This window comes from Coregonus clupeaformis, chromosome 17 (assembly GCF_020615455.1).
Source record: "Coregonus clupeaformis isolate EN_2021a chromosome 17, ASM2061545v1, whole genome shotgun sequence".
Lineage (NCBI taxonomy): Eukaryota > Metazoa > Chordata > Actinopteri > Salmoniformes > Salmonidae > Coregonus > Coregonus clupeaformis.
In genome coordinates, this window is record NC_059208.1 from 5353531 (window position 1) to 5368588 (window position 15058).

A 15058-nucleotide genomic window follows, 5' to 3' on the forward strand; every position below is an offset into this window, starting at 1 on the left:
TGGGATTCAGTGGGGGGCAAATATGTCGTTCAGTTCCATCAGAGTGTGTCGCATGCCTGGGGTTTTGGGACAAGGTGTGCCTGGGGTTTTGGGACGAAAGGCGGGACAGTGGAGGGACGAGTTGGTAGACCAGTCCAGCTCGGTAATGAGATGGAGCAGTGCAGCCTCAATGTGTTTCCCATCAGCAGACTTGCACTTGTGGCATAAATTCCTCCCCATAATAAAAGCCTGTCTGGCTTCAATCTAAATAATTATGCTCCCTGCTGCCTCAACCGACAACTAAGAATAATTTCTGCACCATACTTTGATATTCAGAAGCTTTGGGAAGCATTCTTAAAAACAAAGAGTTGAAAGCAGTAGTGAAACAGGAAAGGGTGTCTACAGGTATTTTCCAGCTTCTCTCTGAAAGGGTGTGCAGGGCAGGAGCTGGAGCTGGCAGGGTGGGTTCTATGTGAAAATCCACAGTAGAGCTGGCCAGACTGGGTTCTGTGGCTTGTTGTTCCGTACCTTCGATAGCTGTGGCCATCTGTATCTGTAGCAAGGAGTGCAGCAGTTTGCTTTCAGAACAGCGTTATTAAAACAGTGTGTTGTGTCCTGTCATTAGATTCCTTCATTAGTGGGGAGGAGATGCAGAAAGTCATTAGTCAGCAGAGTCTGCCTGGGAGTTATGGTTCAGTACAGTGGTGCACGAAATACGCCCACTGTGGTGCTGCTGCACACTCCCACTGAAACTATTAGCACAGAGAGAATTGGCACAAAAAATACTTTAGCATAGGAAGTAACACACTTTTCCAGCAGAGGGAACACATCTATACCATGTGACCATATGGTTATCCCACTTCCATATGCTATAATATCAGACACACACACCCAGGCAAGTGTCCACCTCAGTAGGGACTATGACTCATGTGGCCCATTGCCATGGAAATGGCAGATGTCCCCCTGTAGGACCTCTAGTTCATGTTCCTGCAGCACTGTGCTTCACACTGTCCGGACAAACTTCCTCCCTGGCTCTGGCTCAACACAGCTAGCAGTACTGACATGTCCTGAGAGGAAGGTCACAGGATGAGTTTATTATGCCTGAGCAGTCCTTTCACCAGCATACTGTATCGCTATCTTTTTCTGGCATTATCTCTGTCTCTCCATGTCTCTCTCTTTATTTATCTTCCTGTCATTGTGAATGGTCTGAGAAAAGTGGAGACCTTTTTAGGCTTGGGCGGTATCCAGATGTTCATACCGTCGTACCGTTCTCCTGCCATCCTGGGATTTACGGTATTACCGGCATAGCACACAAGGGGGCGGTACAAATGCAAAGAAATGCCCATTGGCCGTCTATTACCAGGATGGTAACAAAATTACCACAAGTAATTGCAAAATCACATAGATACTGTTGGCTAAATGCTAACGAGAGAAAACGAACATAAGCTAATTGCAAAGACGGGCAAATCCAGCTCATGAAGTTAGATAGTAGCTACCGAATGTCATTTTCAGTGAGTGTGGACATTTACAAGCGGAAGTGAATGAGAGAAATTGTGCAAATGAACAAAGTTGTGATGCATGCTTTTCTGAAGGAAGAGCATTATGTGTCCAAGGAGCAGAGGGGAGAAAAAAACGCTAGTAGGAAGCACAGGGAAAAAATGGCAGCTGTACAGACAACTCCTCCAGAGCTCTTTAACTTCTCAAACACGGCAGAAAGACGTTGTAAGATATCTGATGGCAAACATTTAGTAGTGAATTGCATACACGTGTAACTTCATCACCTTATGTGCGCCGCACAACAGAGACTCACCGATAGATATACAACACTATGGACACACCAGCTCCCGCTTTCTCCCACTGTGCTATTTCCAAACAAACACGTGACTGGCTCAACTGTTCTGGGGAACTATGGTAAGTTTCATAATGTAAATAATGTGAGGGGTGAAATGAAGAAGGCAAATCTGCTTTATCTCCTAACGTATTGCACAAGTTGACTGTAGGTATTAATTTAAAAAGTAGCTATAAATATTCAAATGTATTGAACAACTTCAAATAAGTAGTGTGACGTCACGAGAGGCTACACAGCTTTCAGCGGGATTGCTCAAGTAGTGCAAGGAGACAAGGTTCAAACAACACAAGGATTTTATTATAGGTCTTGGGAAATTAACGAAAATATAACAAAATTCTGTTCTCTTGTGGCTTTTTAAGGGTTAACAGTTCAGGGATGTCTCTTCCACATCCAAAATCATAATTCTCACTCGCTCAGATAACTTTTCCACAGCCTTACTGTAGTCCACGTTGCAGCTAGTGGCCAACCCAGCAAAAAGTCCTTCCAAATGTCTCTCACGTATTTCCACAGGTGCATATATCCAAAGGTGAGTATTTCCCAAAGGTAAGTATCTCCAAATCCTTATATTCCTCATGGAAGTGGACTTGCAGCACTCTTGTCCTCCAGAGAGCCCAGGTTGGAGACTGTGTCTCTTCACCCCCCCACACTCCCCTCAGTGTGTCTCTTCCCTTCCCAAAACCTTCAGCTCATCAGCTCCTCATTTGTTTCAGCTGCGTGGGAAGATTGGCCATAGAGGGGTGGAGTTCCCGACCATACCAGCAGATGGAGCCATAGCTGTCTGGGTTTGCAGCCACCTCAGGGGATGTAACGTCCCTCCAGGACACAGCCTCTCGTGACATCACACATCCCCCTCCTCGGGACCGACGTCCTCGTCGGGGTAAAGGCAGCGAAGAAGGCATCACGCCGGGAGAGGGCGTCCGCATTGCCGTGGTGCTTGCCAGCCTGCTCTCTCTTCAACTCCTCCACCTCTAGGACCAGGGACTCAGCCTCCTGTTGTCTCTCCTTGAGTTTCTTACTGAACGCATCAGCCTTGGTTTTAGCAGAGTTTAGCTTCTGTTGAGCAGCTTTCAGTTCCTTCTCTCTCTCTGCCTCCGCATTCTTCATCTTGTTCTCCAACACCTTGTACTTCTCCTCTGCCTTCTTCTGGACCTCCTTACTACTGCGCAGGGTCTCCTCACACTCCTCGATGGTCCTGCGCAGCCTCTCCAGCTCCTCCTGTTGCTTAGGGAAGGAGCTCTGTTGGAGTTTAGCCTGGAGGATATCTAACTCTTCTGTCTTCATGTCTAACTGTTGCTTTAACAAACGATACCTCTCAGCGGTCCCCTTCAGACCAGACAGTTCTTTGTCCAGATTCTGTAGCTCCGTCTCTGTGTCGGTCTGGCCACCTGCCATCCCTATCAGAGCCCGGGCGGGAGTGAGTAACTCGGAGGATTGCACCGGAGCCTTCCCAGGATGAGTCTTGCCTCTCCGTTTCCGAGGTACTCGGGTTTTCCTCTCCTGAGACTCTCTCCAGAGTGGGTAAAAGGCTGGGCAGTCTCGTCCAATTAGGACAGGGACGGGGAGGGAATCAACCACCCCCGCCGTCGTGTGTATGGTTCCCCGTGTGCTGGTCATTGTAAGTTCAGTAATGGGGTATTCTCTGGTGTCCCCATGGACACAGGAAACTGGGAGGACTTTCCCCGGGGTCAGACACGTTGGGCCCACCAAATCCTTACGCACCAGGGTGGCCCGGCTACCAGAATCCAGTAAGGCCTCCACATCATGGTGATTCACAGTTACCGGGCAGGTGGAGGGTCGATCTGGGCCGCCATCTACGACTCCCAAGAGCGAGGCAAACGGTGTGTGGGTGCTGAGCTGGAGGACTCCGCAGTGGGCATAGGTTCATCGGCTGGTTTCCCACACTGCCAGGAGATATGTCCCATCTCCCCCACACCGGTAACACTGTCGAGTTTCCCCCTCCTGGTGTACTCTTCTTGGACCCGCCTGGTTTCTGGCTCCCCCTGGAGCCGGGATAAGTCCTGACGTGGCTGGGTTCGAGACCTTGGGGTCCTTTGGACGGGTTCTTCCCATTTGTGGTGGGGCCGCCCTCCTGGGGTCTTTTCGGGAAGCATTCAGCATCTCCGCTGTGGCCTGGTACTTTTCCACAGCTTCCACGGTCAGATCAGCCGTGGTCAAGGCCTGTTGACTGATGAACCGTTTTGCCTCATAAGGCAGGGCGCGTAGGTAACGATCCACCACAACGGCCTCCACCACCGCCGCTGCTGTATTCCTCTGCGGATCCAGCCATTTCCTTGCGATTCGGACAAGTTCATGCATCTGCGCCGAGGAGGTTGGTCTGGTTGGAAGGTCCAACTGTGAAAGCGCTGGGCCATACCAAACTTTGTGAGTCCATATCTGCTGAGGATCTCAGACTTCAGGGCATCATAGTCAGTAACCTGGTCAGGGCCCAGGTCCCGGACAGCATTCAGCGATTCCCCGGTTAGAAAGGGGGCTAACAGACCAACCCACTGTTGCTTGGGCCAGGCTTCCCTAGTGGCCGTGGCCTCAAATGCATGCAGGTATGCCTCAATGTCATCGGTAGCTCCCATCTTAGATATAAAGTCACTTGCCTTTATTGGGCGGGTATTTTGGACCACCCTCTGTCTCTGCAACTGCAATTCCTCTGCCTTCAGAAGGTTGGCTTTCTTTTGCTCCTCCAAGAGAGCCACGTTTGCTTGCATCTGGGCTTGCTGGCCAGCAACAAGGGCTTTCAATATGTCCTCCATTTCAGTCGGGCGGGGAGCCTACGGCCAACTTGGAAAACTGGGTGATCAAACCTTCGGTATCCTCCTCTGACATGCACTATTAACGCTTGAGCGTGCCCGTATTCTCCACCATCTGTGACGTCACGAGAGGCTACACAGCTTTCAGCGGGATTGCTCAAGTAGTGCAAGGAGACAAGGTTCAAACAACACAAGGATTTTATTATAGGTCTTGGGAAATTAACGAAAATATAACAAAATTCTGTTCTCTTGTGGCTTTTTAAGGGTTAACAGTTCAGGGATGTCTCTTCCACATCCAAAATCATAATTCTCACTCGCTCAGATAACTTTTCCACAGCCTTACTGTAGTCCACGTTGCAGCTAGTGGCCAACCCAGCAAAAAGTCCTTCCAAATGTCTCTCACGTATTTCCACAGGTGCATATATCCAAAGGTGAGTATTTCCCAAAGGTAAGTATCTCCAAATCCTTATATTCCTCATGGAAGTGGACTTGCAGCACTCTTGTCCTCCAGAGAGCCCAGGTTGGAGACTGTGTCTCTTCACCCCCCCACACACTCCCCTCAGTGTGTCTCTTCCCTTCCCAAAACCTTCAGCTCATCAGCTCCTCATTTGTTTCAGCTGCGTGGGAAGATTGGCCATAGAGGGGTGGAGTTCCCGACCATACCAGCAGATGGAGCCATAGCTGTCTGGGTTTGCAGCCACCTCAGGGGGATGTAACGTCCCTCCAGGACACAGCCTCTCGTGACATCACAGTAGTTTTGACGGTATTGAAAAACCATCCTGTGGCTTTTTCAAAATACCACGGTATACCGCCTAAGCCTAGACATATTGGTTTGGTTGGAAGGTTTTTTTTTTTTTTTTTAGCTATGTGAAAATAGTTTTGCATGATCACACTCGGTTGCCCTTGCTTGCAGACAGCGTGTTGTGTACAACTGAAGATCAGAATTATCGGTATTCCAACTGTAATCCCGTCCTGGTGTTTGGTTTGATTACAACTGTTCTTCCTGTGGCTCTGTTGTTCCACCCCACTGACTGCAGAGCTACACCAGACCAGCACAGCACTCAACAGGCTTTCTCTATGGCCCAGAGTGGTGCAACAGGGTCAGCCACAAGTTCAGCCCTGTTTAAAGTGTTGTTCTGAAGTGGAGGGATAGGATTTCACAGTAAACAAACTGAAGGGTTTTAATGATAAACTTCCCATTGTCCTCAACTCCTTGTGTGGGTGTTTCTTTAGAGTGGGACTGGTAAACAGTCAGTACGCTGTGACTCTGGTCTCATTTTGGCTGTGGTTTGGCTTGGCAGCCAGGGCCTCCCCAAAAGCAGCTGTCTAAGCAGTACCAGTAGGGCGGGACACCTCTGCCCCCCCCCACACACACACCCACACTGTCAGCTCTGCTCTGCCCTCTCAGCATTTTATTAATGACTCCAGGACTGCAATCTGGAATGTATTGGCAGCTTTACTATTCTGCTGTTGTGTTGATGTCCCAAGTCTGGCATAAAGTTGATCTGTGTTCATTTGTCGTCTTGCAGTTTTACGTGTGTTTTGGGCATTTGTCCATTTTAAAAACATGAAGGGTTGATGCTTGCTTTACCCAGGGGTCTTTTTTACAATTTTTTTATTTTTAGTCATTTAGCAGATGCTCTTATCCAGAGCGACTTAGAGTTAGTGAGTGCATACATTTTCATACTGGCCCCCCGTGGGAAACGAACCCACAACCCTGGCGTTGCAAGCGCCATGCCCTACCAACTGAGCTACAGGGGACTGTAGACCTGTTTATGTGTATGGTAATGAGTACGCTGCGTACATTTCTTGCTACAAATAAAACCTTTATGTATTGTGTTCTTTCAAAGGGAAACATCTGCTCACCATTTGAGGCTCATATGCTTCAAGTGAAGTGTTCCTGAGAGCTAAGCAGTTCTAAGTAGTTCTGTCCCATGTTTCAGACAAGGTTCTGAGCAGTTGTTTTCTCCTGTACTGTCTTCCAGAGGATGCCTTAAGGGGTTCTATATTTTCTGTGTTTCAGAGGATATTCTAAGCAGTTCTGTTTCTGCTGTTCTGTGTTTCAGTTCTTAGCAGTTCAGTTCTGTTCTGGATTTCAGAAAATGTTCTAACCAGTTCTATTTCTCCTGTTGTGTGTTTCAGAGGAGGTTGACTACAGCAGCTATGGGACCCACTCTCTGACCCGAAAGAAGAAGGCTGTGGTGGCGCTGCGGAACGACGTCAACAGGAAGCGACCTCACATCCGCATCGGCATGCCGCAGGACTTCCGGCCAGTCTCCTCCATCATCGATGTGGACATCTTGCCAGAGTCCCACCGCCGCGTTCGTCTCTACCGCCACGGCTCTGACAAACCCCTGGGGTTCTACATCCGGGATGGGACAAGCGTACGGGTGACGCCCCATGGCCTGGAGAAGGTGCCTGGGATCTTCATCTCCCGCATGGTGCCTGGGGGCCTGGCTGAGAGCACGGGCCTGCTGGCCGTCAATGACGAGGTCCTGGAGGTCAACGGCATTGAGGTGACTGGGAAGACGCTAGACCAGGTGACGGACATGATGATCGCCAACAGTCACAACCTGATTGTCACAGTGAAGCCGGTGAACCAGCGGAACAATGTGGTGCGAGCCAGCCGGATTTCCGGCAGCTCCGGTCAGTCGTCAGACAGCAGCGGTTCTACCGGCTATCCCAGCCTGTCCACCGCAGCAATGGTGACCGGCGCCCACGGCTACCCCGACGAGCTGGAGAGCGATGAGGAGTCAGACATCGTCATCGAGAGCAGCCTCAAGCGGCCGTCGCGGCGCTCCAGCGCTTCAATGGTGTCCGTGGCTTCAACAACGTCACGCTCCCACACCCAAGCCCCTCCTCCAGCCCCCGTGGAACCCACCAACACCCCGACCCGACCCCTCTCTGTGGTTTCCACCTCCTCCTTCCACTCCCAGCCCTCCTTCCACTCCCAGCCCAGCCTCAACGGCCTCTCTCACCACGGCAGCCTCAGCTACATGCTGCACAGGGACCTGAACCTCCAGCACCCCCAGTTCCAGACCCCCCAGCATCACCAAACCCAGCACCACAGCAGCAACCCGGCCCTCCGGGAGAGCAACGGCAGTCTGCACAAAATCCTCAGCACCATGAGGACGGACCCTCGACACAGCCTGGCCCTGCCCCGCGGAGGGGTGGAAGAGGACGGCACCGTCATCACCCTATAATACACACAAACACACACACATTGGACGTGAGCTGGAGCATCCCCTGCCCGGTATACCCACCATGAGAATGAACGTTGTTCCTCAAACCTTCTACTAATTTAGTTTCATTTTTTATAAAACAAATAATCCATGGAACAAGGACAGTTTATTCTGTATTGTTTGAGTTTTAAGGTTTTCTATGTCTTGTAAATGAGCATTTTAGGCGAGTCCACTGTATTGTATAGTCCTGATGTGATTCACCTGCTATCCTTTAGTGACCACTTTTAATCTGAACCTCTATCTCCTTTTTGGGACCAACACTGAGCTTTTGTTTTTAAGAACAATTCTATGTTTTTGTACAATGCTGCCTGTCTGTACTGATTCTCTATCTCTGTATTTTAACTGTGGATTCACATCAATCATCTATATCTGCTCTAATAAATTATTCAACGCTTTAATAAGGAGAAGTGTTGGATCATCACATGTACTAAAACTCTTACTTCCCTTACTAGCAGTCATTTATACCTAGTACATTTTGAACTGCTATCAAGCAATACTTCCTACACTGAACATGGGCCTAGTCTATATCCTAATTTCATCTTGTCCACTGGTTGTCTGTTTTTGGAGCTTCTAAAATGGACTCCAGGAATGCAACATGCTCTCTGGAAAAAAGCCACTAGCTGACTAGCACCCCTCTCACCTCACCGCTAATCAACTCTTATCTTCACTGTTTACTCGACTTATCTGCTCGGCTGTGAACCCTGTTAGTTACAGCAGGCAGGGGGATGTGAACCCTGTTAGTTACAGCAGGCAGGGGGATGTGAACCCTGTTAGTTACAGCAGGCAGGGGGATGTGAACCCTGTTAGTTACAGCAGGCAGGGGGATGTGAACCCTGTTAGTTACAGCAGGCAGGGGGATGTGAACCCTGTTAGTTACAGCAGGCAGGGGGATGTGAACCCTGTTAGTTACAGCAGGCAGGGGGATGTGAACCCTGTTAGTTACAGCAGGCAGGGGGATGTGAACCCTGTTAGTTACAGTAGGCAGGGGGATGTGAACCCTGTTAGTTACAGCAGGCAGGGGGATGTGAACCCTGTTAGTTACAGCAGGCAGGGGGATGTGAACCCTGTTAGTTACAGCAGGCAGGGGGATGTGAACCCTGTTAGTTACAGCAGGCAGGACTGCTAGGAGGTGAAGGTGATAACACCTGAATCTGCATCTGCTTAACCTCACTTATTCACTTTCCTACACTGTATTGGGCACACACATTGAGATCTATGTATGGATCCAGTGGTACTTTGGTTTACAAGCACAATCTATCCATCCATGGTATGGTTAACTTTCATAGAGTATATGGATTATGTGGGACACTAAGCCATCCATCTGTGGTTTGTATGGGATTCTTCTCACAATTATTCACATTGTAGTTCAATGTTTTTAAGCTGTCATGGTTTGCAAAGTAGTTTTGTTGAACAGTCTTATTGTTGTCTCAACTCTTTAAACCTCCATGTTAGTACTCCCAGGATTAACATAGGATTATCACCCTCTTTTGGTTCACAAATATGTCATTTTGTTGCTCTTTCCTTTTCCTCTCCCCATAGGCTGCTTCGGTTATCGTGACACTGTTCTTCTGACCATAGTGACGTTATTCCCCGCATATCTTCACCATGGACAGTCAGTTCAACCCTGTTGAGTAGTGCTATAATGTGTTGGTCACTGCCCCCTCCTGGTAGTACCTTGTACCATCGACTCAGTGTGGGCCGACATATTCACACCTAAGAAATATTACAGGTTTTATATTTATTACCGCAACGTCTAGATTTTTCTGGAATAATGTCTATTGTTTTACTGTCTCTTTTCTTTTTAATGTACATACGGACTTTATAATAGATTTTTACAAGGGAAAAACAATGACACATGAACAAACAATTCCACAAGGTATTATGGTACGAGGATGATTATGATGGGGAATATTTCTGCATACCATGTAAACTGGACTGTTTTTATTCTAATGAGATGATGATGTACAGACGTTGCTATACATTCTCCACACATATTGGAGAAAAGGTTTGTAAAACACTTTGTGCCTTTTTTAATTCATTTTAGTCCAGATATGTACTGAGCACTCAAATGTAAACAATAATTGAATGTATATTAGGGCTTGATCTGTAATTGCTCAATTCATATTTAGTAGGCCTAGTTGCTCTTTCAACATAGTAAACCGTAAGTATCACTTCAACTAATTTCCACAGTTGAAATTCAAACCCTTAATGCAATTAATTTGAATTGTGAATATTATGTTTATATTATTTTCTTACAGTTTTGTAATTTTTGGGAGATACATTTTGAAATAAAGGTTTTAAATGCACTTGCTGTCCTGTTTTTCATTCATTACATTTTAGTCATTTAGCAGACGCTCTTATCCAGAGCAACTTACAGTTAGTGAGTGCATACATTATTATTATTGTATTTTTTTCATACTGCCCCCCGTGGGAAACGAACCCACAACCCTACCCTGGATGACGCTGGGCCAATTGGTCATCCCCAAAGCCAACACCTCCTTTGGCCGCAATTCCTTCCAGTTCTCTGCTGCCAATGACTGGAACAAATTGCAAAAATCTCTGAAGCTGGAGACTCTTATCTCCCTCACTAACTTTAAGCATCAGTTGTCAGAGCACCTTACCGATCACTGCACCTGTACACAGCCCATCTGAAATTAGCCCGCCCAACTACCTCATCCCTATATTGTTATTTATTTTGCTCATTTGTACCCCAGTATCTCTATTTGCACATAATCTCTTGCACATCTATCATTCCAGTGTTAATACTAATTGTAATTATTTTGCACTATAGCCTATTTTATTGCCTTACCTCCATAACTTGCTACATTTGCACACACTGTATATATATGTATTTCTGTTGTATTTTTGACTTTGTTTTGTTTTACCCCATATGTAACTCTGTGTTGTTGTTTTTATCGCACTGCTTTGCTTTATCTTGGCCAGGTCGCAGTTGTAAATGAGAACTTGTTCTCAACTGGTTTACCTGGTTAAATAAAGGTGAAATAAATAAAAATAAAAATAAAATTGTGCACCGCCCCATGGGTCTACCGGTCGCGGCCGGCTACGACAGAGCCTGTATTCGAACCAGGATCTCTAGTGGCACAGCTAGCACTGCGATGCAGTGCCTTAGACCACTGCGCTACTCATTCCATTTTCTATTGTAGAAAGTTGACTCGTAAAGAAAAGGTTTGCTGTGTGTTTATATGTTTCTAATGGCGATTGAGTCATCAGTGTTCAACTTGAGAGGACATTAGTGAGAAAGAGCCCTGATTTAAAATTGCGCCTTTTCGCTTTGTTCTACTTGATCCTTGTAAGCCACCATCCACAGTTTCAACTACTTGATTGAATCATTTGACTATCATAACACCGTAGCTGAAAACAAAATAAATTAAAGGGGCAAAGATGGAGCCTAGGATGGAAAATAGGGTAGGTGTTCTCTCCCCGCTGGAGGAGTCAAGTGCGGAGGTGAGTCGGGACAGTGGCATCGTGTCGCAGAGTGCGAGCAGTTTATCCATGTTGAGCGAGGCCCTAAGCAGTGGCACCGTGTCGCAAAGCCCCAGCTTCGGCGCAGCAGTCTCGCAGAGTCCGAGCTTCAACTCCGAGGAACCCGACACGGACCCAGACCACAACCAGGAGGATGAGATCCTGAGACACACTGCCCTCAGTTACTCCTCCTACATCAGAGATACTGCTGGAGACGAGGTTAGAATTAATCAACCTTTCCGATGGAGGTCAAATATATCCTCCTGTCTATGCTGGGAGGTGCAATATAGCGCTAGCTATAACTGGATACGCGTGACGAGTTAAATGTCACTTGACTGTGGTTATAACCAAATCCTTTACATACCCCACAGATCCTGTGTTTGGAGAAAAGTCTGGAGGAAATGCTGACCAGGGTGGATGAATTTGTTGGAATGCTTGACATGGTACGTGCTCAAGAGTTGGGCAGTGTTTGAAATATGTATTTCATTTACTTGAGTATTTTGTCATTTGTATTACACAGGGCTGAACTACACTCCATTGTATTTTATAACGAGATACTTTCGAGAGCTGTAATTTGTATTTTCGAAATGCTAAAATACTTTTCTATACCATTTATTTATATTTATAGCGGTTAACAGTTTTGTGGCCCCCTCTAACTCTGCATTGGTATCAGAAGTCTGATGGCACTATGGTTTGATAAGTGCATTCTCTAAATAAACTAAACATAATTGTATATGTAAAAATGGACAATTGCAAAGCATGCTGAGTATTATTCTAACGAGTTCCTGACACCAGCCAATAAAAATACCCAGTGTGCTTTGCAGTTCATTTTGGTATGTTCATTTTCATATTTACATTTTGGTCATTTAGTAGACACTCTTATCCAGAGTGACTTACAATCAGTGCATTCAACTAAAGTAGATAAACAATAACATATCACAGTTAGAGCAAGTCAAATGTTTCTGTAACCGTTACTGAGAATGTTGTTGCTGTTCGGGACGGCTATTTGGAAATGTATTTCTGTATTTTAAAATGTATTTTGCAGTTTATTTTGATGCATAGAATTTTCTGGTATTTTGTTATTGTATTTAGCAATTTTTGCGCATCCCTGTATGTGTTCATGTCCTTGTCTGTGAAAGTGGGTGAGAAATTAATAACTTTTCTTCCTCTGGTAATAGATCCGCAACGACACATCACAGATTGTCAACGAGAATCTACCTCAAATACATAGAAAATCAGAAGAGATGAGGCAATTATACAGAAAGATTGACAAGTTGAATGTAAGTGTGATTACTTAAAGTAATTGTTAATGACCAGGATGTTGTCATTGAAATCATGACATGATCTGTGTAACAAATGGCACCCTATTCTCTATACTTGGGGCACAGATATGGTAGTTCTGTATCTGACCCTGTTCCCTGGTGTTTTGTCCAGGCGTTTGTGAAGATGGTGGGTGCCAATGTGAATGTCATGGAGGAGCAGGTCACTCAGGCAGAAAGGGAACAAGGAACCCTGCCGGGTGCCTTCAGAAAGATCTTCCATACCATTAGTGTCCCGGGATTTCTAAATGTGAGGATTCAATCAATGTACATCTCAGTCAACCATTAAGGCATTTTACATTTGAAGTGTAAATGTTGTATTCCTATACTTAATCACTATCTCCCCTGAACCAGTATCTGTGCGTTAGTCCTCTCTAACACATTTACATTTACGTCATTTAGCAGACGCTCTTATCCAGAGCGACTTACAGTTATTTATTTTTTATTTTTTTATACTGGCCCCCCGTGGGAATCGAACCCACAACCCTGGCGTTGCAAACGCCATGCTCTATCAACTGAGCTACATCCCTGCCAGCCATTCCCTCCCCTACCCTGGACAACGCTGGGCCAATTGTGCGCCGCCCATGAGTCTCCCGGTCGCGGTCGGCTGCGACAGAGCCTGGATTCGAACCAGGATCTCTAGTGGCACAGTTAGCACTGTGATGCAGTGCCTTAGACCACTGCGCCACTCATGAAACACCCGGGAAGCTCCGACTCAAACTCTCATTCACCAGCTCTGCAAACGTTATGTCAAAATACGTTTGTTGATCACCAAATATGGAGTTTCGCTGAGCAACTATCTTAATTTGCTCCCGTTACGGCCGGTATATACTTCCAAAAAATGTATAAATAAAGATTTACAAGCAACCGAAAAAATGCCTATTTGGCACCTCCAATGTCTCAATCACTCATTACTGCCACGCACAGGTCGGAAGTCTACAACAGCTCAACATATTAGAGGTGCGGAAGAGGCATTTTTTTCAGTTGCTTATTAAAAAAAAAAAAAAAAACGTTTTTAGAAGTACATTCCCGCCATAACGGGAGTACATGAAGACAGTTGCTCAGCAAAACTCCATATTTGGTGATCAACAAACGTATTTTGACATAACGCTTGCAGAGCTGGTGAATCTGAGTTTGAATCAAAGCTTTCTGGGCCTTAGAGAGGTCTCTAACGCACAGATACTGGTTCATATCTCCCCATAATTGCTTTTGTAATGTTTTTATTATTTATTGAATGGTAGGTGTCCTTCCTATATATTGCTCTCTGGATTTAAATTATGAACAATAACTTTTGTCTCTGCAGAAACCAGCCAGCCCCAGAAGGCAGCAGCATCAGGAGCTTCCCCCAGTGTTCAGAACAGATGATTATTTCATCCCACACCCAGGACACTGAAAGTTTATCTCAACTGGCACCCTATTCCTTACATATTGTACAACTATTAACCAGGGCCCATAGGCTCTGGTCAACAATAGTGCACTATATAGGGAATAGGGTGCCATTTAGGAGGCAACTTGAAACCGATGCCTGCAGCTTCCACACATCACACATGCAATGGCCAGCCTAACTCCTCTAGGCCAGGCGACCTCAGTCTGCATGGCTGTCTTGACTGGACCAGAGCCATAGATGGAAATGGTTCTGGACCTGACTATAGACAATAATACTAGTTTCCTCTGGACTGGAGGATCTGACGGTACAACAATTTCAACAAGCAATATAGTGTTGGCTCTCTCTCGCTAACAAGTGGCTGTGAAGACACTGAAGAAATCAGACTGAATGCGGACACCTGAAAAAGGAAAATGGTGTTATTGATCAAGACTCTGTTTTTCAAGTGCCTCTGAGTGTTTCCCTTTATTTTATTGCGTGGTCACCTGTTGAATGAAATTGCTGTAAGGAAAATGTTATTAATCATCACACTCACCCTGTTAAATAAAATAAGTAAATAAAAAATAAAATCACCAACAGTATGATTTGAAGTATATGATGTTCAAGCTTGAGTAAACCTTAACATGACATGGTATTTTAGTTTTAGTGACATTCTGTCTGTAGACACATCTGTTTTTATAAGGCTATTGTTTCCTGTTTGTATGGGCTAATGCTGGAGTGGAATTGGCACTTTGTAATTCTCCACACACTGCACCAAGCAACATGTATTTGTTTAATATAATATTATGTCATAGTTGTATATTATTTGAAAGTTTTGTCACTAATAATTATCAATAAAGTGGTTTCTTATTGACTTTATCAGTAAACCCTCATCTGGAAAGATGTTATTGTGTGTCACACAACCACAGATATCAAAATATATCAGAGGGATACACAGCTAGCTGCTACATAAAGCACTTGTTGAAAACCAAACTATTTTATGTCACTTTCTCTTGGCTCCAAAGTCCTCATGTGTAAAATAACTTCTCAGATTCTCAATG

At 45.7% G+C, this 15058-nt stretch overlaps 2 protein-coding genes across 2 annotated transcripts in view; both read left to right on the plus strand.

Annotated features, from left to right (window-relative positions):
* LOC121586510 (partitioning defective 6 homolog gamma) overlaps positions 1 to 10138 on the plus strand; it is a 48740-nt gene extending 38602 nt beyond the window's left edge. The window contains exon 3 of the mRNA XM_041903244.2: positions 6733 to 10138. Coding sequence (XP_041759178.1) covers positions 6733 to 7793 — 1061 coding nt within the window. The 3' untranslated portion in view covers positions 7794 to 10138. The remainder of the gene's footprint in view (positions 1 to 6732) is intronic.
* A 995-nt stretch (positions 10139 to 11133) lies between these two features.
* LOC121585592 (biogenesis of lysosome-related organelles complex 1 subunit 4-like) lies at positions 11134 to 14876 on the plus strand. The gene is made up of 5 exons (XM_041901916.2): positions 11134 to 11534; positions 11687 to 11758; positions 12494 to 12595; positions 12750 to 12884; positions 13938 to 14876. Exons 1-5 carry the CDS (start codon positions 11235 to 11237, stop codon positions 14025 to 14027), a joined length of 699 nt encoding a protein of 232 aa, XP_041757850.1. The 5' UTR covers positions 11134 to 11234; the 3' UTR covers positions 14028 to 14876.
* Positions 14877 to 15058: the final 182 nt, after the last annotated feature.